This window comes from Leucopleurus acutus (assembly GCF_964270905.1).
Source record: "Leucopleurus acutus genome assembly, chromosome: 12".
NCBI lineage: Eukaryota > Metazoa > Chordata > Mammalia > Artiodactyla > Delphinidae > Leucopleurus > Leucopleurus acutus.
In genome coordinates, this window is record NC_139154.1 from 87,742,937 (window position 1) to 87,766,576 (window position 23,640).

The 23,640-nt window shown below is 42.7% G+C and overlaps 1 protein-coding gene across 1 annotated transcript; it reads left to right on the top strand.

The window, feature by feature from the left end:
- The first annotated feature begins 253 nt into the window (after window positions 1-253).
- PCYOX1 (prenylcysteine oxidase 1) lies at window positions 254-23,420 on the top strand. The gene is made up of 6 exons (XM_082851542.1): window positions 254-416; window positions 1,522-1,728; window positions 2,755-2,929; window positions 18,862-19,073; window positions 19,430-19,582; window positions 20,101-23,420. The coding sequence occupies exons 1-6, from the start codon at window positions 296-298 to the stop codon at window positions 20,757-20,759; spliced, it is 1,527 nt and encodes a 508-aa protein (XP_082707668.1). The 5' UTR covers window positions 254-295; the 3' UTR covers window positions 20,760-23,420.
- Window positions 23,421-23,640: the final 220 nt, after the last annotated feature.

Sequence of the window (23,640 nt, forward strand, 5' to 3'; positions counted from 1 at the left end):
TCCTCTGGGGCCTTTGGTCTCTCCCTGAAGCAGCGTGGGCTTCGGAGGGGCAGGGCGGGCTTAGGGGACCGAGAGAACCGGATTGGCAGCTCTTGGAGGGAAGGGTGGCCTTGGGGTGTCAAGGGCGGCCGTGGGGTGTCAAGGGCCTGTGCAGCAGAGCGGGATAGGTTGGGGGTGGACCTGGGCGGGGCTTGGAGGGGCGAGGCCAGCCAGGGGGCGGGGCGGGCAGAGAGCGCAGACTCAAACGCGGGCGGACAGCTGGGCTTTCCAGTCCGACAACAACGCTTCGAGAGCCATGGAGCGTACCTGTGGGCGGCTCGCTTGCTCGACCGTGGGGCTGTGGCTGGGGTTGTTGCTGCTGTGCAGCTGGGGGTTCCCTGGGAGCGCCGAGCCACGGGCCCCGCCGGAGAATATCGGTAGGCGAGAAGGAGGCGGCGCGCGGCGGGGGCGGTGGGAGCGCGCCCCACGCCGGGCGGCCGCTGCCTGATGCTCCAGGCCGGGCACCCGCGACTCCCGCCGGGCCGCGCAGAACGAGCTCCTTGCGCAAGTGGAGCTCTTCCCGGTTTGCACCTTGGGACTGCTTTACGTGCCCCAGGGACCGCTCTTTCCCGGGCGTGGAGACTTGCCCACTTGAGCAATGGGCCGTGGAGGGGGGCGACCCGGGCTGGCGGGCGGGCGCCAGGCCTCCCTGCAGCCCCTGAGTCGGAGGCCTTGGGCTCCGGGGAGGCTGAGGCCCCTCCCGCGGCCTTCCCTTGCTGCACTTTTTGGGAAATCGGTCTTCTGGCTGGTCCGGGAGCGACGGGCCAATTCCGCTCTGCAGATGAGAGGCGCACGCGGGCACAGCACACCAAGCAGCTCAGATAAGCTGACCGCGCTGGCCGCGTCTGCTTCCAGTGATGGGCTGGGGCGCCCTTCCCCCGTCCGCTTTGCTGAAGTCGGCCGGCTGGCACAGTCCCCTGGCTTGCACAAGTTCTCTGCCTAGGACGACTACACAGCCGAAACAGTCACTCTTTTAGTTTGAGTCGTTTTGGTTGTTTTCCCCCTGTTTATTATGTTTTGTTTTGTTTTTTTTAATTCCCCTTTAAGCCGTGGCCTTTGGAATCATTAACCTGTTTACATTAACGAGACGGAACAAATCAAGGCAAAAATGGCGGCCACTTTATTTGAAATGCGTCCTGGAAAGGCCCCGCCTCCTCTGTTCCTTTGCATTGGGCACAAAGAAGGGTGTGCGGCGGTCCACTTGGTTCTTCCGCAACGAACTGTGAGAATCTTGGGCCATCTGGCAAAAAAAAAAAAAAAAAAAAGTGTAACTACCACTTTTGTCTAGGGGCAGTGTCTGGCCAGATTCATAATTCTATCTTCACTGCAGCTGTCACTTGCCTCCCCCTCCCCAGGCTTCCCTAAATTGTTGATAACAGGCTTAAGCAACGTCTGTTGTTGATTTACGGCCTTTCAAAAACAAAGCAAACCTACAAAGCTGGTAAGAGGGAAAAAAACCTGTTCCTTCTTTTTCCCCCATAGCGATTATTGGAGCTGGCATTGGTGGCACTTCAGCAGCCTATTATCTGCGGCAGAAATTTGGGAACCATGTGAAGATTGACGTGTTTGAAAAAGGAGAGGTGGGGGGCCGTCTGGCCACCGTGACTATGCAAGGGCAAGAATATGAGTCAGGAGGTTCCGTCATCCATCCTTTAAATCTGCACATGAAGCGTTTTGTCAAGGACCTGGGTATGTAATTTGGTCTTAGAGCCAAGCAGACTTCAATATGCATGGATATTGTTGTCAGATAGGGAACTGAAACTTTCCTGCCTTGTTAATCATCGTTTACAGTGAAGCTGGTAGAACTGCTTTCCTCACTTTCCTGCTAGCAGTTGGTGCTGCCTTAGGAGCTGCTCTGCTGTAATGGGACACTAGTTATCTGTATCTTCAGTTATCTGGAATTACAGCCATGGGGCACAGGGTGGGGATGGTTGCTGCTGTGGCTTCTCAAACCTCTGGGTTCGTGTTAAAGAATCAAAGAATGGTTGGAGTTAGCAGAAACCCTTGCGTGCTCATTTTACAGCTGGGGAAATGAGGCCCAGAGACTTGAGGTGTCTGGCTTAAGGTCACTCACACAGCTGTAGGTGCAAACATGTGCCTAGAACTTGGGACATCGGACTGCTTGCCTACCAGCAGAGGCACTGGACAGGTATGGGGGAAGCGTGGCCAGCCTCTGCAGGCTATTTCCTCAGGGAATATTGTGTAATTTTGGCCTTCTTCCAGTTATCAGAACTATCCAGTTATGCAAAATAGGATTTGCACAGGAATGGGGCTGACTTCTTTTCCTTAGCTGCTTGCCACATCTCCGGTGGACGCCTCCGGGGCCTCTTTCCTCCGTGACGGCGAGTGTATGCCAGGAGCCATTTATGCTGCCAAGAGTCATGTCTGACATTTCTGTTTTTAAGTTGAATTCAGCTCATCCTTTGGTTTTTTTCTTTTGACTTTTTAGTCTTTTTAGACTAACTATAGCCAGTCTCATTTTGATATATCTGCATGATCATCCAACCCATCTTTCAGGGAATCCGCTTTTGGAAAGTGTGGTGTCTAGTGTATCACCCACTGTTCTAAAGATAGAGCTCCTTTAACATGTCTCCTGAGAACTGGGGGAAGCCCGGATTCACTCACTTCAGAACGTCCCCGATAGCTTCAGGTTATCTTCTCTCATTTGAGCAGTACAGAAACCACTGACTTAGCTACCTTTCTTTGTTTTTACAGGTCTCTCTGCTGTTCAGAGCCCTAGTGGCCTAGTGGGGGTGTATAACGGAGAGACTCTGGTATATGAGGAGAGCAGCTGGTTTATAATAAACATGATTAAACTAATTTGGCACTATGGATTTCAGTCCCTCCGAATGCACATGTGGGTAGAGGATATATTAGACAAGTTTATGAGGTAATTTCTTCTCTTCCATTTAACCTAAGACTTATTAGATGATCTGTAGGAATTATGGTTTCTTGGAACAGTTCTCTACCTAACTGCAGCCTGTTTTTAAGATCGTTAGGCAAAATGTTTTGTATACAATACGCAGACCATTTATCCACTTTGAAGCTGAAAGGGTAGTTAATTTTTCTTCTGAAAACATATTTTGCAAATGCTTATTTAATGTTACCAGACACTTTAAAATGCTCTACAAATATTAACTCCTTGAAGTCTCGTGACAGCTCTCTGAGGTAAGTACTGTTATTAGCTTCTTTTCACAGGTGTGAAAGGTGAAAGCTTAGAGAGGTTTCAAGTGTACAAGTCCACCCGCCTAGTAACTGGTGGAGCTGGAGTTCTTACCCAGGCAGTCTGGCTCCAGAGTCCTCTCTCTTAATCTCGGAACTGTTTTAGTGTTGTGTGTAGATGAATGAGCTGATGTGTACAAGAGCTTGTAGAAAGGATCAGAAAACTTAAATGAGCTTTATTTAACTGTGACGTGATGTTTCAGTGAGCCAGCAGCCTGAAATATCAGTTCTGAGACCCAGGAATTTAAATTAGGATATTAAATTCCCACACTGTCTTGTGTAGTGAGAATACAGGTGCCTCTTTTCCTTCTCTATGTTTTTCTGTATTTTCAAAAATTTCTTTGTGTATGAATATGCATTACTTTGGTAAGTAGGAAAAATAACATAAGATAACCAGTCTACCTTTGAAAGATACAACCTATTTTTTTTTTTTAAGGTCATTGGCATGTGCTAATTTTTATGCCGGTTTACAGTTTTAGGTCCTGGAGAAACTCAGCTTGTAAATGCTAATAATGTTTCATTACTGTGCCTGTGCCAACGGAATAAAATAATTGTTAAAAAGGTAAAATTAGGGACTTCCCCTGGTGGTGCAGTGGATGAGAATCCTCCTGCCAATGCAGGGGACCCAGGATCGATCCCTGGTCGGGGAAGATCCCACATGCTGCGGAGCAACTAAGCCTGTGTGCCACAATTGCTGAGCCTGTGCTCTAGAGCCCGCGAGCCACTACTACTGAGCCCATGCGCCCTAGAGCCTGTGCGCTGCAACTACCAAAACCCACGTTCTCTAGGGCCTGCGTGCCACAACTACTGAGCCTGCGTGCTGCAACTGCTGAAGCCCATGTGCCTAGAGCCCATGCTCCGCAACAAGAGAAGCCATTGCAAGGAGAAGCCTCCGCACTGCAATAAAGAGTAGCCCCCACTCGCCACAACTAGAGAGAGCCTGCATGCAGCAACGAAGACGCAATGCAGCCAAAAAAAAAATAAATAAAATTAAATCTGTCAAAAAAAAAAAAGGTAAAATTACATGTCATATGACCAAGTATTGCCCAGCACAAATGTAAGAGGTGAATAGGATAAATGTACTCTAGTTTCTGTAACTTATAGTAGTTAGGGATTTCTTTCTTTCTAAACATCATTCTGAGGTCAATTTCTTGAACTCCTTTCCAGCGGGTACGTTAAGTTCAGCTATAGTTCAGGTTGTTTTAAAGTAGTCATTCATTCCTTTGTTCATTCACCAAATATTGAGTACTTATTATGTGCCAGGCAGTATTCTAGGTCCTAAAGATGTAGAACCCAGAACATGTCCCTGCCCTCAAAGAATACATATTCTAGTAGAGAGACAAGCAGTTTACTAGGAAAATATATAGAATTTGTATAGAGACAGCCAGTCACTTTTTTTTTTTAATTTTTTATTTTTTGGCTGTGTTGGGTCTTCGTTGCTGCGTGTGGGCTTTCTCTAGTTGCGGTGAGCGGGGGCTACTCTTCCTTGCAGTGCATGGGTTTCTCATTGTGGTGGCTTCTCTTGTTGCAGAGCACAGGTTCTAGGCACGCGGGCTTCAGTAGTTGCAGCATGCAGGTTCAGTAGTTGTGGCATGCGGGCCCTAGAGCGCAGGCTCAGTAGTTGTGGTGCATGGGTTTAGTTGTTCCGCAGCATGTGGGATCTTCCCGGACCAGGGATTGCACCCTTGTCCCCTGCATTACAGCCAGTCACTTTTTTTTTTTTTTTTTTTTGTGGTACGCGGGCCTCTCACTGTTGTGGCCTCTCCTGTTGTGGAGCACAGGCTCCGGACGCACAGGCTCAGCGGCCATGGCTCACGGGCCCAGCCACTCCGCGGCATGTGGGATCTTCCTGGACCGGGGCACGAACCCATGTCCCCTGCATCGGCAGGCGGACTCTCAACCACTGCGCCACCAGGGAAGCCCTACAGCCAGTCACTTTTTAAAGAAAGGGGGCATGTTGCTGCATCCTCAGCAGGAAAATCAAGTTCACATTGCATCAGATACAGCCTTGCCTGTGTGTATCAGTTTTCTTGACATGTAGAGAATTGCCCTTTGAGAAATTACAAAATCACTTTTCAAGTGAATTCAGGGTATTACAGAACTGTGAAAAAGACCCAGTGAGGGGATACATAAATTATACTACTTTTAAAAAGTTTATTTTATTGAAGTATAGTTGATTTACAATGTGTTAATTTCTGCTGTACAGTGAAGTGATTCAGTTATACATATATATACATTCTTTTTCATACTCTTTTCCGTTACGGTTTATCACAGGATATTGAATATAGTTCCCTGTAGATTATACTATTTTTGATTTTAGAAAACAATTCCCAAACTTTATGGAATTACTGCTCCCCTCCAGTGTATCTTTGATACTTGATTATAGAGCACTGACCTTTGTGTTGTTTAAAGGGCCATCCATGATACATTACTGTTTCTTTCAATAAGTCAAGAACATGCAGATCTTATTTTGATAATTTTGTCATACCCTATGAGACAGTTGGAGAAAGGGCAGGTATTGAGCCAGCATGTGCCCGTTGCTAAAGTAGTGAAATACTGCTGGACTTGTGAAATAGCTACTAGCTGCATGTTTTCTCTTCCCTGGGAGTCTCCTCCACTGCTCCAGCAGGGAGTCTTGACTCAGTTCCAGTGCTGTAGTCAGTCTACTTTCTGTTTAATATTGTACCAGTTATTAAATATTTGTAATATCACTCATGTTACAAAAACCAGGATTGGGAGCCACAGAGGTTGCCAAAGAGGAATCTGGAACAGTGAAATCCCCAACATTTCAGTAAAGTAGTAGTTATTAATCCTGGCTGTACATTATATTCACATGGGGATCTTTTTTTTTCTTTGGCCATGCTGCGTAGCTTGCAGGATCTTAGTTCCCAACTAGGGATGCAACCTGGCCCCCGTCAGTGGAAGTGCGGAGTCCTAACCACTGGACCACCAGGGAATTCCCAACATGGAGATGTTTTAAAAATAAGAATGATGTGGGACTTCCCTGGTGGCACAGTTTTAAAAATAAGAATGATGTGGGACTTCCCTGGTGGCAGAGTGGTTAAGAATCTGCCAATGCAGGGGACACAGGTTCAGTCCCTGGTCCGGGAAGATCCCACATGCTGCGGAGCAACTAAGCCCGTGCGCCACAACCACTGAGCCTGCACTCTAGAGCCCGCGGGCCACAACTACTGAGCCCGTGCACCGCAAATGCTGAAGCCTGCACGCTCTAGGGCCTGTGTGCTGCAACTGCTGAGCCCGTGTGCTGCAACTACTGAAGCCTGCGCGCCTAGAGCCTGTGCTCCACAACAAGAGAAGCCACCACAATGAGAAGCCCGTGCACTGCCATAAAGAGTAGCACCCGCTCGCCACAACTAGAGAAAGCCCTCGCATAGCAATGAAGACTGAACACAGCAAAAAATAAATTAAAAAAAAAAAAGAATGCTGTGCTCTACTCCTAGACAGTTTTTATTTCATTGGTTTGTAGTAGGCATCTGGGCATTGGTGTGTTCACCTCAAGTGAATCTTGCCTATAATCAGGGTTGAGAACCACTGGATTAAAATGCGTAATTGGAGAATATTCTTGAGTTTTTTTCTTTCTTTGAATGGTGTAAGAAACCTAAAGTCCTTGCTCAACATATTTTCTCCCTTTTTTGGATATATATGACAGATCCGGTTGGCTCCTTTTTATTTATTTATTTATTTTTTATGATATGCGGGCCTCTCACTGTTGTGGCCTCTCCTCCGCAGGAGCACAGGCTCCGGACGCGCAGGCTCCGGATGCGCAGGCTCAGCGGCCATAGCTCACGGGCCCAGCCGCTCCGCAGCATGTGGGATCTTCCCGGACCGGGGTACGAACCCGTGTCCCCTGCATCGGCAGGCAGACTCTCAACCACTGCGCCACCAGGGAAGCCCAGGTTGGCTCCTTTTTAAAGTGGCTTGTGTGATCATCTGTAGAAATTTTTGGGAGATTTGTTGACCAGCTTTGGGGAGGTACATTGTCATTTTTGTGCTTCTATTTCAGAGTGTGCACAGTGTGAGCAAAAGCCCATGTAACAGTAGTAAACCATGATACTTGAAAGAGGGTTCAAGCTTGTGGTAGGCAAGGCCCCACACCCCTGGGAGTATGCATTTTTCTTTGCTGTTGAAGGTATTTGGGTGGAGATCCTGCTGCCCTTGATATCCACACTTGCCAAGTCAATTTCCAGTTCTGAGCATTTATTTAGGCAGTTTTTCTGGTTGGATGCCATTCTTTATTCCAGAATTCATGTCTTATCTCACCCCTTTCCTAATACTCTAGTCACCATTCATCTCTCTTTTCGAACATCTCTTAAGTGTTATATGGTGCACACCACACACACACTTGCGTTGTTCTGTAGTATGCGTAGTAGCCAGAATGTCATAGATATTCAGTCACATATTTGTTGAATTGAATCCTGTGGTCCACAGAATGGCTTCCCGTTGAGATATCTTGGCTTATAGGCTGGGTTCAAGCTCATTCTTGTCTCTAGCACTTAGTGCATTTCTGGGGATATGTTAGATCCTTAACACTTCTTGATCTGAGACTGATAGGACTCATAGTGAAAGGCTTTATAAACACCCTTTTTATTCCTCAAAGGAAAAAAGTTACACCTAACAAGCCATTTTTTATTCTTTTCGTTTTCTCATTTCCCGAATCCAGTCTATCTTGAATCCTATCAGTCTTTAAAATATATTCAGAATTTCACCACTTCTCACCACCATCACTGCTACCGCTTTGATCCAAACCACCATTATCTCTTGTCTGGCGGCATGTGGGATCTTAGTTCCCCACCCAGGGATCAAACCCGCATCCCCAGCATTGTAAGCACAGAGTGTTAACCGCTGGACCACCAGGGAAGTCCTGTCTGGATTGTTGGAATAGCCTCATGTGGTGGGCTAAATAATGCCTGCCTCCCTCTGCAAGATGTCTACATTCTAATCCCTGGAGCCTGTGAATGTGTTACCTTACGTGGTAAAAGGGACTTTGTAGATAAGATTAAGGATCTTGAAAAGGGGAGATAATTCTTAATTATTTAGGTGGGCCCAATGTAATCACAAGAGTTTTTATAAGAGGGAGGCAGGAGAATCAGAATGAGTATTAGATGGGATGATGGAAGAAAGAAGTTGGAGTGATGCTTGGCGGGGCCATGAGCCAAGGTGGCTTATGGAAACTGAAAAAGGCAAGAAAATGGTTTCTTCCCTCAGAGGTTCTAGAAGGAACCAGCCTTGCTGACACCTTGACTTTAGCCCAGTGAGATTGACTTTGCATTTCTAACCTGCAGAAACATAAGATAATAAGTTTGTATTGTTTTAAGCCACTGAGTTTGTGATAATTTGTTACTGCAGAAATAGGAAACTAATTCACCTCCTAACTCGTCTCCCAGCTTTTGCCCTTGTGCCATCACAATCCGTTTTCAGCATAGCAGCCAAAGTAGTTTTCTAAAAATCTAAGAGTCATCACATTACTCCTCTGCTGAGAAACTTTCAGTGGCTGTTTCATGCAGAGTTACAGCCAAAATCTGTGCCATGGCTTGGAAGACCTGATAGGATGTAGATAATCCCATTCATCATTTTTAAATTTCCTGTTTGTTATGGGCAGAGTTGTGTGTCCTCCCCACTCCCAAACTTATATGGTAAAGTCGTAACCTCCTGTACTTCAGAATGTGACTGTATTTGCAGATAGGATTGTAATGAAGTAATTAAGTTAAAATGAAACCGTTAGGCTGGGCCCTATCCAATCTGACTGTTGTCCTTATAAGAAGAGTAGATTAGAACACACAGAAGAGGCACCAGGGATGTGCACAGACAGAGGAAAGACCATGTGAGGACACAGCAAGAAGGTGGCCATCTGCAAGCCAAGGAGACAGGCCTCAGAAGAAACCAAACCTGCCAACACCGTGATCTTGGACTTGGAGCTTCCAAACCTGTTGGAAATACATTTCTGTTGTTTAAGCCAGCCAGCCTGTGATACTTTGTAATGGCAGCCATAGTGAACTAGTATACAGTTGGTATTCTGCGTACTCGTTCACCCATTGTTGAAAGTGGGATATTGGAGTATCCGGCTATTATTGTTGAACTGTCTGTCTCTCCCTTCAGCTCTGTCAGTGTTGCTTCATGTGTTTTGGAGCTCTGTTGTTAAGTGCATATATGTCTATAATTGTTATGTCTTCCTGATGGAGTAACCCTTTTATCATTATAAAATGTCCTCCTTTGTGTCTAGTAACAATTTTTGTCTTAAGTCTATTTTCTCCGATATTAGTATAGCCACTCCTGCTCTCTTTTCATTACTGTTTGCATGGTATATCTTTTCCCATCTTTTTACTTAAAATCTATTTGTGTCTTTGAATCTAAAGTGTATTTCTTGTAGACAAGATAAGTTGGATTATTATTGTTATTTTTTAAATCCAGTCTGCCAATCTCTGTGTTGTGATTGGAGAGTATAGTCCATTTATGTTTAATTACTGTTGATATTTGCTTTTTATATGTCTTTTTTCTTTTTGGCTACACCACATGGCATGTGGGATCTTAGTTCCCCACCAGGGATTGAACCTGTGCCCCCTGCATTGGAAGGCGGAGTCTTAACCACTGGACTGCTGGGGAAGTCCCTCTATTTGTCTTATATCATTTTTGTTCCTCTGTTTCTCCATTACTCCTGTCTTTTTTTTTAACCCATTTATCTTTTGATGGATATTTGGGTTGCTTCCACCCCTTGGCTGTTGTGAATAATGCTGCAGTAAATGTGGGTGTTCAGTTATCTCTTTGATCCTGCTTTCAGTTTTTTTGGATATATACCTAGAAGTGAGATTGCTGTATCTTTTGGTAATTCTACTTTTAATTTTTTGAGGAAACACCATACTGTTTTCCATAGCAGCTGCACCATTTCATGTTCCCTTCAACAATGCACAAGGGTTCTAATTTCTCTACACCCTTGCCAGTACTTGTTATTTTCTGTTTTTTAGATAGTGGCCATCCTAATGGGTGTGAGATGATAATCTCTTTGTGGTTTTGATTTGCATTTCTCTAATGATTAGTGATGTTGAGCATCTTTTTTTTTTTTTTTTTTTGTAAATTTATTTATTTATTTTTGGCTGTGTTGGGTCTTCATTGCTGCGTGCGGGCTTTTCTGTAGTTGGGGCGAGCGGGGGCTACTCTTTGTTGCAGTGTGCGGGCTTCTCATTGCGGTTGCGGAGCATGGGCTCTAGGCACGTGGGCTTCAGTAGTTGTGGCAGGCGGGCTCAGTAGTTGTGGCTTGTGGGCTCTAGAGCGCAGGCTCAGTAGTTGTGGTGCATGGGCGCAGTTCCTCCGCGGCATGTGGAATCCTCCCGGACCAGGGCTCAAACCCGTGTCCTCTGCATTGGCAGGTGGATTCCTAACCACTCTGCCACCAGGGAAGTCCCTCTTGAGCATCTTTTCCTATGCTTGTTGGCCATTTGTATGTCTTCTTTGGAGAAATATCTATTTAAATTGTTTGCCCATTTTTTAATTGGATTTTTGTTGTTGTTGCTGAGTTGTAAGAGTTCTTTATATATTCTAGATGTTAAACCCTTATCAGATACATGGTTTGCAAATATTTTCTCCCATTTTGTAGGTTGCCTGTTCACTCTGTTGATTGTTTCTTTCACTGCACAGATGGTTTTAAGTTTGATGTAGTCCCATTTATCTTTTTGCTTTTGTTGCCTGTGCTTTTGTTGCCATATCCAGGTAGTCATCGCCAAATCCAATGTCATGAAGCTTTCTCCCTATGTTTTCTTCCAGGAGTTCTATAGTTTCAGGTCTTATGTTTTTGTCTTTAATCCATTTGGAATTAATTTTTGTATATCATCTAAGGTAAGGGTCCAGTTTCATTTTTTTGCACGTGGATATCCAGTTTCCCAGCCCCATTTGTTGGAGATACTATTCTTTACCCCATTGTGTAGCCTGGGCACCTTTGATGAACATTTGATGATATACATGAGGATTTATTTCTGGATTTTCTGTTTTGTTCCACTGATCTGTATGTCTGTTTTTATGCTGGCACTAAACTGTTTTGATTACAGTAGCTTTGTATTATGCTTTGAAATTAGGAAGTGTGAGACCTCCAGCTTTGTTTTTCTTTCTTCATATTGTTTTGGCTATTTGGGATCTTTTGAAATTCCATGTGAATTTTAGGAATTTTTTCCAGTTCTGCAAAAAAAAAAAAAAAATGTCACTGGGATTTTGATGGGGATTGCACTGAATGTGTAGATCACTTTAGGTAATATGGACATTTTAACAATTTCAAGTCTTCCAATCCATGAACACAGGATGTCTTTAATGTCTTTCAGCAGTGTTTTGTAGTTTTCAGTGTACAAGTCTTTTTGTCTCCTTGGTTAAGCTTACTCCTAAATATTTTATTCTTTTTGATGCTATTGTAATGGATTATTTTCTTCATTTCCTTTTCGTATTGTTCATTGTTAACATAGTGCCTTTAAAAAATATTGAGATATAATTGACATATGACATTGTGTAAGTTTAAGGTGTACAACATGTTGATTTGATACATTTATAATATGTATTACATTATGATTACCACCATAGCTAAACACCTCTGTCATATCACATAATTATTATTTCTTTTATGCGGCAAGAACATTTAAGACCTAGTCTCTTAGAAACTTGGAAGTATATAAAATAGTATTGTTGGCTGTCATCATTATGCTGTGCATTAGATCTCTAGAATTTATTCATCCTCTAGGTGGTGCCTTCTTTTGTTTTAGAGAGTATACCATTTTAAGTCTCTTGCTGTTTCTTTCAGAATACATATTTTTGTTATTGTGTTAGTAGTTTCCCTGGGGATTACAGTTACTATCTTAACTTAAAATAATGTTAATTGCTTAAAACAATGTTAATTGAATTAATACCAACTTAATTTCAATAGTACACAAAAACTTTACTCCAATATAGCTTTGTTACCTCACCATACTTTGTGCTATTGTCATACAAATTATGTCTTTATGTTCTATAAGCTTATTAGTTTTATAATTATTGCTTTATGCAGTTTTTAAAAAGTCAGATAAGGGGAAAGAATTTCAAGCATATACAGTGGTCCCTTGGTATGCATGGGGGATTGGGTGCAGGACCACCCCACAGATACCAAAACCTGCAGATGCTCAGATCTCTTACAGTTGGCCCTCTGTATCTGTGAGTTCTGCATTTGTGGAAATGGAATGCCAGCTGTATATTTTTTAGAAAAAATTTGTGTATAAGTGGACCCGTACAGTTCAAATCTGTGTTGTTTAAGGGTAAACTGTATATCTTTATACTGTCTTTTTTTTGTGTGTGTGGTACACTGGCCTCCCACTGTTGTGGCCTCTCCCGCTGTGGAGCACAGGCTCCGGACGTGCAGGCTCAGCGGCCATGGCTCACGGGCCCAGCCACTCCGCAGCATGTGAGATCTTCCCGGACCGGGGCACGAACCCGTGTCCCCTGCATCGGCAGGCGGACTCTCAACCACTGCGCCACCAGGGAAGCCCCTATACTGTCTTTTATATTTACCTATTTAATTACCTTTACCCATTCTTCATGTGGATTTGAGTTTCTGTCTGGTGCTATCTCAGCCGGAAGGGCAACTTTTAGTATTTCTTGTAGGGAAGGTTTGCTAGTGTTAAATTATCTGTTTTTGTTTACCTGGGATTATATTAATTTCTCTTTATTTTTGAAGGATAGATTTGCTGGATATAGAACTCTTGGTTTATAGTCTTTTTTTTCCCCAGCATTTTCAATATGTCATCCCACTATCTTCTGGACATCATGGCTTCTGAAGAGAAGTCAGCTCCTAATCTTACCGAGGATCATTTTTGCTGGATGAGTTGCTTTTCTCTTGCTGCTTTCAAGATTTTCTCTTTATTTATCCACAGTTTAACCATTATGTGTTTAGGTGTAGATTTTTTTGAGTTTATCCTTTTTGGATTTGTTGAGCTTCCTGGATGTATAGATTATTGTCCTCCATCAAATTTGGGAAATTTTTGACCATTATTTCTTCATAAATTTTTTGTTGGTTTCTTTTTTCTCCTCTCCTTCTAGGATTCCATTATGTGTATCTTGGTATGCTTTTTGTTGTCTCACAGGCTCCGAGGCTCTGATCATTTTCTTAACTCTTGATTCTTTCTGTCCCTGATTGTATAATCTCAACTGACCTTATCTTTAAATTCACTGATTCTTCTGCTGTTTCAAATCTGCTGTTGAGCCCCTCTAGGGAATTCTTTTTTTTTTTTTTTTTTGCGGTACACGGGCCTCTCACCGCTGCGGCCCCTCCCGCTGCGGAGCACAGGCTCCAGCTCCGGACGCGCAGGCCCAGTGGCCATGGCCCACGGGCCTAGCCGCTCCGCGGCACGTGGGATTCTCCTGGACCGGGGCACGAACCCGCATCCCCCGCATCGGCAGGCGGACTCCCAACCACTACGCCACCAGGGAAGCCCTCCTCTAGGGAATTTTAATTTCAGACTATACTTTCCAACTCCAGAGTTTTAAATTTTTTTCTATAATTGCTTTATTAACAGTCTATTTGTTCTAATCATTGTTTTCATACTTGCTCTAGTTCTTTAGATATGGATTCCTTTAGTTCTTTGAACATATTTATAATATCTGATTTAAAGTCTTTGTCTATGGGACTTTCCTGGTGGTCCAGTGGTTAAGACTCTGTGCTTCCAATGCAGGGAGCGTGGGTTCGATCCCTGGTTGGTGAACTAAGATCCCATGTGCCGTGTAGCAAGGCCTACTAGTCTTTGTCTGGTAGGTCCAATGTCTGGGTTTTCTCTGGGAAGGTTTCTGTTGACTCCTTCCTCCCCCCCCACCCCATGTATGGGCCATACTTTCATGTTTCTCTGAGTATCTCGTGATTTTTGTTGAAAACTGGACATTTAAAATAATATTAAATGGCAGCTCTGGAAATCAGAACTTCCCTCACCCCAGGTTTGTTGTTGTTTGGTTAGTGGCTTTCTGGGACTGATTCTGTGAAGTCTGTTCTTTGCCATGTGTGGCTGCCCGAGTGTGTGTGTTGGGATATGTTTGCAATGCTCTGGAGGGTGGTTTGCAACTCTACTTTAGCCTTTACTTCTGGCTTGCTCAAAGCCTCAAGGTCAGCCAGAGGTGACAAGATTAGGGCCTTCTCAGGTCTTTCCTGGACACGAGACAGCCTTGTACATGGACATGAGCTTCTAGGTCCCCAGGAATGAATTGGGGTTTTTCATTCCCCAATATTAAAAAAAAAAAATCTTTTGTTAAGCCTCTTATCAGCCCCAATTGGTATCACAGCCTCAGGCAGCTGATGTTAAATTGCCACTGATGTTTTTGACAGATGCACTCAGGATGGGCTGTTTGTACAGAGCGAGCTCTGAATCAGGTCAAAAAAGACAAGCCCTAATCTAAAAAATACAACAAACTAGTGAAAATAACAAAAAGAAACAGACTCACAGATATAGAGAACAAACTAATGGTTACCAGTGGGGGGGGGGGGGAATACAGGGGTGGGGGCTGGGAGGTACAAACTATTGGGTGTAAGATAGGCTACAGGATGTATTGTGCAACTTGGGAAATATAGCCAATATTGTGTAATAACTGTAAAGGGAGTATATCCTTTAAAAATTGTATTTAAAAAAACAAAAGGACAGTCCCTGACGAAGGAGCTTTTGAGTGAGTTGCCAGATAGGGCAAAAGTGGCACTTCTCTGGGAATGGGAATTTTGGGATGCTCTCTGGGAATGGGAATTTTGGGATGCTCCAAGCCTGTTTTATCCCCTGCTGTGGCTGCCAGCTTGCTGGTTTCACAGGGATTGTAGTTGCAAGGCTGCTGATTTTGAAGGCTACCTTGTTGCTAGCAAGAGGGGAATGGGAATAGGGGAAGTTAAAATACCACAAGGCTCACTTGTTCTTACAGACATTCAGCCATTTTTCTTGAATAAATTCTCCTGGGATTTTGTTTATTTCCAGAGTTTTGAAAAAGTTGATGTTGACAATATTTGTCAGTGTTCTCATTGCTTTTATTTAGGGGCAGATTTTTTAAGGTCCTTACTCAATTATTGTAGAAGTGCTTCATCCCATCTTCCCTACTTTTTTCTGTCTGTGCCTCTACCTGTTCTCCTGGATCTCTCTGCTTCAGCTGCAGTACCAGGCATGCTGCTGTCATAACGCCTTTGCACTGCTCATACCTCTGTCTGAAATATTTCCCCCCACTCCCATCCCTGCAAGGATTGTATCCTCACCTCCTTCGGGTGTTTGCTGATGGATCACCTTCTCAGTGAGGCCTTTCCTTGACTACTTATTTTTTTGTATCATCTTATTTAGAGTTGCAAGCCTGTCAGCTCCAAACATTTCCAATCTATTTTTTTTTTTAGTTTTAATTTTATTTATTTATTTTTGGCTGCATTGGGTGTTCGTTTCTGCACGCGGGCTGTCTCTAGTTGAGGTGAGTGGGGGCGGCTACTCTTCGTTGTGGTGCGTGGGCTTCTCATCGTGGTGGCGTCTCTTGTTGAGGTGCACGGGCTCTAGGCACGTGGGCTTCAGTAATTGTGGCGCATGGGCTTAGTCGCTCCGTGGCATGTGGGATCTTCCCAGACCAGGGCTCGAACCTGTGTCCCATGCATTGGCAGGTGGATTCTTAACCACTGTGCCACCAGGGAAGCCCTCCAATCTTATTTTTGATTTACTTTTCTCCTTGATAATTATCATCCTCTAAACTGTCATATAATTTGCTTGCATTTCTTTATTTATTTTATTGCCTGTTTCCCCATCTAGAACAAAAGCTCCATTAGAGCAGGGACTTTTTTCTGTGTTGTACTGACTTCTGCATCCTTAGCACCTAGAACAGTGTCTGACTCAAAGTTGATGCTCCATAAATATTTGTTGAATGATTAAATGAATGAATGAGTGAATAAATGGGTAGGGGGTATACAAATGTAGTTTAAAAAGAAAAGAAGTTTGTGTAAGCAATCTGATTAGCAGAAACTACTTGTTACGTCTCACTTTTTAGTAAATAGGCATTCTTTTTTTCTTAAATTTATTTATTTCATTTATTATTTATTTTTGGCCGTGTTGGGTCTTCGTTGCTGTGTGCGGGCTTTTCTCTAGTTGCGGCGAGTGGGGGCTACTCTTCGTTGCGGTGCGCCGGCTTCTCATTGCGGTGGCTTCTCTTGTTGCAGAGCACAGGCTCTAGGTGCGCAGGCTTCAGTAGTTGTGGCTCGCGGGCTCTAGAGCGCAGGCTCAGTAGTTGTGGCGCAGGGACTTAGTTGCTCCGCGGCATGTGGGATCTTCCTGGACCAGGGCTGGAACCCGTGTCGCCTGCATTGGCAGGCGGATTCTCAACCACTGCACCACCAGGGAAGCCCGTAGATAGGCATTCTAATGCAGGGGTCTCTAAGCCCTGGGCCTCGGACCTGTTAGGAACCGGGCCAAACAGCAGGAGGTGAGCGGGGACGGGGTTGGGGGGTGGGGGTGGGCTGGGCAAGCGAGCGAAGCTTCATCCGCTGCTCCCCATCGCTCGCATTACCGCCTGAACCATCACCCCCGCCCCGTCTGTGGAAAACTTGTCTTCCATGGCACTGGTCCCTGGTGCCGAAGAAGTTGGGGACCGCTGTAATGCAGCTAGTATTGTAAAGCAGTTACAGGGCTCAGTGTTTATACGGGATATATTGTCTCCTGTCACCCTCTATGAGGCCTTTACTTAGGAGGCTTGTTTGAGTGGGGTTGGGGCTCCGGTGGGAGGAGGCAGGGAATAATTTTTTTATAACATCATACTTAAGTTATTTAATTGGCTACTATTTTGTCATGCTGACCATTACAAAAGATTGCTCTTCATTTTATGAGGTATTCAGTGTATTATTTTTCTGAAGAACTCAGTGTTCTCATCTTACTTTTTCCAACTTCCTAGGGACTACAAGCCAAACAGTATGGGCTGGAAGGAATTATTTTAGTTTCTCAGTTTTGACACAGAATTTTTCCACAAAAATATATTCAACATTTTGTATACTACACCGTTAGACACTAGGTAATGTTGAAATGGATATGACATTATCTCTGCTCTTTAAAAAAATTACAGATTATTTTGAGAGAAGAAATTTGATGTAAAAACTCTTCTATGATCACTGGTAGAGATCTTTCCTTGGCACTTATTTCTTCCTTTGCTTCATACACTTATCTGTGCATATTCCTGAGTACCTGTTCCTAACTGTAAGTTCCTTGAGAGAAAGAAACCATGTCTTCCTCATTTTTGTGTCACTTGCACACTGAAAAAATATGTATTGAATTATTGCATGAACTAATTTATGTGAACATTTTTTCAAGTCTCTAAAGTGCAGAGAATGTCAGGTGATAGTTCCTAAAAATTAAATAATTCGAAGTAGTATCTAAGTGCTGAGCATGAGTGCTAAGTTTTATGGGACTTTTGGAGATGATGACATCACTGTGGACTGGGAAGTTGGGTAAGACTTTGCAGAGGGTTTGGGATTCAGGCTCTGAAGGAAAGTGTAGCTAGTTGTTGTATGATTAGGGATTAGTTGTATTCCAGATGGAGGGAAGAGGCAGTGCAGTGTTTGGGAGCAATACCCAGAGCATATTTGAGAGCAGTGAATGAATGGGTCAGCTGTATTCAAGTGGAAGATTGTGTGTGTGTGTGTGTGTGTGTGTGTGTGTGTGTGTGTGTGTGTGTGTGTGTGTGTGTGTGTGTGTGTGTGTGTGTGTGTGTGTATGTGGTTGAAGGCAGAGGGGGATAGTGGTTCTTGAGCCTTCTACTTGCCATGTGACTTTTAGACACGTTCTTTAACTTCTACTTTGCTTCTTTATCTGCAATTGAGCAAAGGAGTTAGTTAGACTTGATGAGTTTGGCTCTAAAAATCCATGATTTTTTTTTTTAATGTCAGAACTTTAGTAAGTAACAGTAATACGCAAGATGTTTTTTGAGTAAGTGGATGGATGACAAAATAAGGGTATTTTAGGACATCTGGGAGATTCATAAATGTTTTAAAGAAGAGAAACTAGAGGCAGGTAGATCAGTTATTCATTTTAGTAGTTTGAATATAAATCCTCACTTAAGATCAGGGAGATGAGAATGAAGTAACAGAAGAGATGTTAGAAAGATTGATAAGGTTTCCTTCTTAGGTGGGAGAAGCAGAGAGGAGAAGTGAAATGTTTAAATTTGAAACTAAATGAACCGAGAATGACATGTAGGATGTTGGGAGTAACTTGTTATTTTTGGTTGTGGGAGGAGAGAGGATCAAGTCTAGTGGAAAGGTAAAGTTTAACTTTAGACATGTCTAAGTGTGCTCAAGATAAGATGAATAAGACATACCTACTTCTTGAAAGGTGCTCCCAGTGACCATATTAATGCAGAAGAGTGTATATAAAGGACAGTGGACTTCCCCCAGAGGAGGCGGAGGGAGAGGGAGGCCAAGAACCTCTGGGATACCTGGGGCAGATGGTGACTGAGGTGCATCTCACAGGATAGGTAGGGACTCATCAGAAGGACACATGAAAGTCACTTTGAGTCTTAGAATGCTATTTTCCTTTTTTATGTGTACCCTTCCCCCTGTCTTGTTTGGTGTTTAATGGCCATTTCTTTTCTGTTCAAAAGGATCTACCGCTACCAATCTCATGACTATGCCTTCAGTAGCGTAGAAAAGTTACTACATTCCCTAGGAGGGGACGACTACCTTGGATTATTTAACCGATCACTTCTTGAAACCTTGCAGAAAGCAGGCTTTTCTGAGAAGTTCCTCGATGAAATTATTACTCCTGTCATGAGGGTCAATTATGGCCAAACCATGAACATCAATGGCTTTGTAGGTAAGTCAGGGCTTGGAATAGTTATGGACATTAGTTTACAGAGTGGTTTACCTGATGCTATGGTGGCTCCTTACTTTAGGCCATGTTTTGGAGAAGACTGCCTTTCTTTGTGAAACCTCAGACACAATAAAAATGTTGGCAAAATTGTGTATATGTAAATGTGCATTTCTATGGGAACAGAGTCTTTAGCTTTTATTAGTTGAATGCTTCTCATCTGGGGGAGATTTTGCTCCCAGAGCCACTTGGCAATGTCTAAAGACATTTGGAGCAGGGCTTAGCTAATTGGGAAGGGAGAGTGGGTAGAGGGCCTCTTACAGAGTCAGAATTAAAACACATTTTCTTCCTACCGCTGACAGGGGCAGTGTCAATGTCCTGTACTGATCCTGGCCTTTGGGCAGTAAAAGGTGGCAATAAACTTGTTTGCTCACGGCTCCTTCAGGCTTCCAAAAGCAATCTTATATCTGGCTCAGTAATGTCCATAGAGGAGAAAACAAGGACCAAGCAGACAGGTAAACTTGAACTTCTATTTTACTGTTCCTAATTTTCCCTGCAGAAAATAACTGCTCGGGGAGAAAAACCTCTTTCTCCATCTCTCACTCAGTTCCAAATGATGGAACGGAATTTTAGTTTCCCGACCAGGGATCGAACCTGCACCCCCTGCACTGGACGGCCAGGGAAGTCCCAAATGATGGAATTTTAAATTGGAGGTGTTGTATGTCATGTAGAAATATTCACAAATGTGCTCAAGTACAGCAGCATGACTCTTTGGATTTAAAAAACAATTTCATCCTCAAAAGTAAAAATTTCATATTTTGTTCTTATTGACAAGATTTTATTTCCATTCCAAGTAGAAAATTGGCCTCATTGTAATACAAGTCCAAGGGATAATTATCTTAAGGGATAAAACTTGTTTAATTCCTTAGAATTATAGAGAAACTATTAAGAAGGTATAGAATTATTTTTAGAAGGTATAAAATATAGTATGTTAGAAACATTAAAAAAATCTATGCTTCCCTATTTCCTCTAGGAAATCCCACAAAGGTGTATGAAGCGGTCTACCAAACCGGATCTGAGACCCATTCAGCCTTCTATGACATCGTCCTGGTGGCCACTCCATTGAATCGAAAAATGTCCAATATAACTTTTCTCAACTTTGATCCTCCAATTGAGGAATTCCATCAATATTACGAACCTTTAGTGACAACTTTAATTAAGGGGCAGTTGAATTCAACTGTCTTTACCTCTAGAGCTTTAGATGAGTTTGATCTCGGTACAGTCTTAACCACTGATAATCCAGATTTGTTCATTAACAGCATTGGGTTTGTGTCTTCTGTAGAAGAAAGTAATAATCCTCAACCAAAAGCGGACAGGTCACACGTTTGGAAGATCTTTTCGGCAGGACCTCTTACTAAAGAACAAATTTTAAAGCTCTTTGTGTCCTATGATTATGCTGTGAAGCGGTCATGGCTTGCATACCCTCATTATACGCCTCCAGAGAAATGCCCTTCCATCATACTCCACGATCGACTTTATTACCTCAACGGCATGGAGGTTGCAGCAAGTGCCATGGAAGTGAGTGCTGTTGCAGGCTACAATGCTGCTCTCCTCGCCTATCACCGCTGGAACGGGCACACACACATGATTGACCAAGAGGACTTATATGAGAAACTTAAAACTGAACTATGAAATACCACTATTTCTTTTTTTTCCGTCCTGGTTCCAAATGGAATTATCACTGCAAAAAAGAACACAGTCTGAGTGAGCAGAGACGATTTTGAAACAGATATTTTGCTGTTATCATTGTTTAACAAAAGTAATCCCAGTGAATCATGAGATATACAAGGTTCTAATTAAGCATGAAGGCATAACTATTGCATCTCCAAAATTTATTCTTTCTTTAATATCCATCAGCAGTGTTTCCCAAACTTCTCTGATCATAAGAATCATCTGGAGTTTGTTAAACGTATGGATTCTCTAGCTCCTCTGGAGATTCTGATTTAAGAGGTCTGGGGTGGGGCCCTGGATTTTGAACCAAACCTTAAAGCATTTTAAGCGGAGCACTTGAGGAAGACTTATCTTTTAGTTCGGGACTAGTTCATTTGTGCTTCGCAGCTGGATGTGACCTTCAGTCAGAAAGAACTACTATGGGAGCTGGTATCTTATGCCTGGCTTTAGTAATTTATATTTTTCAAAGTACATATGCCCATGCTTGAAGCCTTGACTTTCAGAATGTTCTTTTCATTGCTTCTGTCTCTATTTCATTAGGGGTGAAAATCAGAAGTCTTAGTTTAGTATAAATTTAAGATGTCATACAAAAATCTTAAGTAAAATGAAAAGTGCAGGCTACTGATTTAAGAAATTGGCCTTCTATTATCAAACCCTCACCTGAGGAGCTTTTAAAAATAGTGATGGAGCTCCACAACAGAGATTCTGATTTAGTTGATTGAGGACAGGACCTCAGCTTTTTGTAGCTTTTGAAAGTTCTTAATGTGCATCCTGGGTTGAGATTCACTAATGGTGGTGGTTTATGATGTTTCCCAAGGGTTTTTAGTGCCTTACGAGTCCCAAGAAACCCAATCCGTTATCAAAGCGGGTCCATGTTGCAAAGAATGATTTCTCTCATTGAGAACTCTAGTAATCTTGATAGTAAGATGCAGTGACAGTCTCACAGCAGAGGCAACTTAGATTACTCCAGAGCAGTTGGCACTAGAGGAGGATATTCAGCAAGACACCTTGCTTGATCAGATCCCGTGTATGTTCAAACTGTTAAATGCTTCTAAAGGTACTGTAGCATTTTGGTTGAGAAATTGGTTGCTGAAATCTTTTGAGGCCCTGGTTCTGAGCCTCAGCTGTACATTGGAATCACCTGTAGGAGTGCTTCCTGAATGATTCTAATATGTAGCCAAACTTGAGAACCAGCTCTCCATCTGTACAAAGATCATGAGTAACTGTCCTTATAGTCACTGGGAGGACAGGACAAGTAAAAGCTTGTGAATTCTAAAAGTAACTGCAACCAAGTTAACATGTATTATTTTTTTTTAAAAAAAAGCCCTCCAGATTATAGCAAAAAAGAGAACACTGATTCTTAAAACAGTTTCTTCTCTATTACAATTGTGAATAATATGCTGATAAAACTGCCAAGATATATTTGATGTAGAGGCAGGAATTAAATTTATAGTTTGTCAAAGGGTCAGCTTTTTACTATTTTTATTCTTAATAAGTATGTTGAGACATTCAGTTTTTCCTTTTGTGGTTTTAATGAAGAGAGTTATGTAGAGAGTGTAATACTATTATGTATATGCTAAAAGTGGGTGAATACTAGTGAGGTAATTTAATTTCTATCACTTACAGACTTGTTTTGCGATAGGACATATTTGTACTTAGAACACCAATTTAAAAGGTTGCTGTTATATCAAACCCAACTCTGTTTTCCGACAAGGCATCTGAAGTTGTTTCCTCAAAGAGCAAAACAGGTTATCCGTATGTCAAGCATATTAGTATTAATGCAATTACAGCATTAAAAAAACTTTTTTTTTAAATTGGAAGAAAAACCTATCAGGGCCTGTTATTCCAGGAGGCCGCTCAAATCATCTTTTTACAGAAGAGACTGGTAAAAATTATGCAGGGGCTGAATGAAGGCCAAGTTCTGCTCCAGTGGTTCTCCAACTTGAGTGTGCATCGGAATCACCTGGAAGCCTTGTTGAAACATTGCTGGGCCTCACCCCAGAATTTGTTTCAGTAGGTTTGGAGTGGTATACAAAAGACTGCATTTCTGTTATGTTCCTAGGTGATGCTACTGGTCTAGGAACCACACTTAGAAAACCAGTTCAACAATTCAGCTCTACGTGGCTGCAAAAAACACAAGCTTGTTGACATTAGTGAAGAATTAAAAAGAGAATGGAAAAATAAAAATGTATTGGCCTTCGTTAGTTTGATCCCTCTCGCTATTCTTTTGCTGTAAACATTTCCTATAAATAGGAAATACCACTTTACATACACATAAGCCACCCGTTTTATTTTACAAGTACCTCACGTACTCAGTGTACACCCCACTCTCCAGTTTTAAAGCAATTCATGATTCGTAGGCTTTTTACCAGATCACAAAAATAAGCATTTGCTTGATAGGTTTCTTAAAGTTAGGTTTATGATACAACCATCTGTAAAATATCTCTCATTTGAGTTTGTGAACCATAAAATTTATGAACTAGGTGAATATATCATGGGCAGTGTTATCACTATCTTCTCCACAAAGAACCACAGTGCACTGGAATGTTTTTCTCTGGAATTGTATTTCTACTCTTGTATTCAAAAAAAATTTCCCACGTATGTTCAAAATAAAACCATGATATCATGACTTCCTGTGTTTTACTTCTGTTGTACTATATGGTTGACCCTTCAACAATGTGGGGGGTAGGGACGCTGACCCCCAAGCAGCCAAAAATCTGCGTGTAACTTACAGTCAGCCCTCTGCACATGTGGTTCCTCCATCCAGTTCAGAATCCGTGGATTCAAACCACCATGGATGGTGTAGCACTGTAGTATTAGCAAATTATTTACTAATAATCCA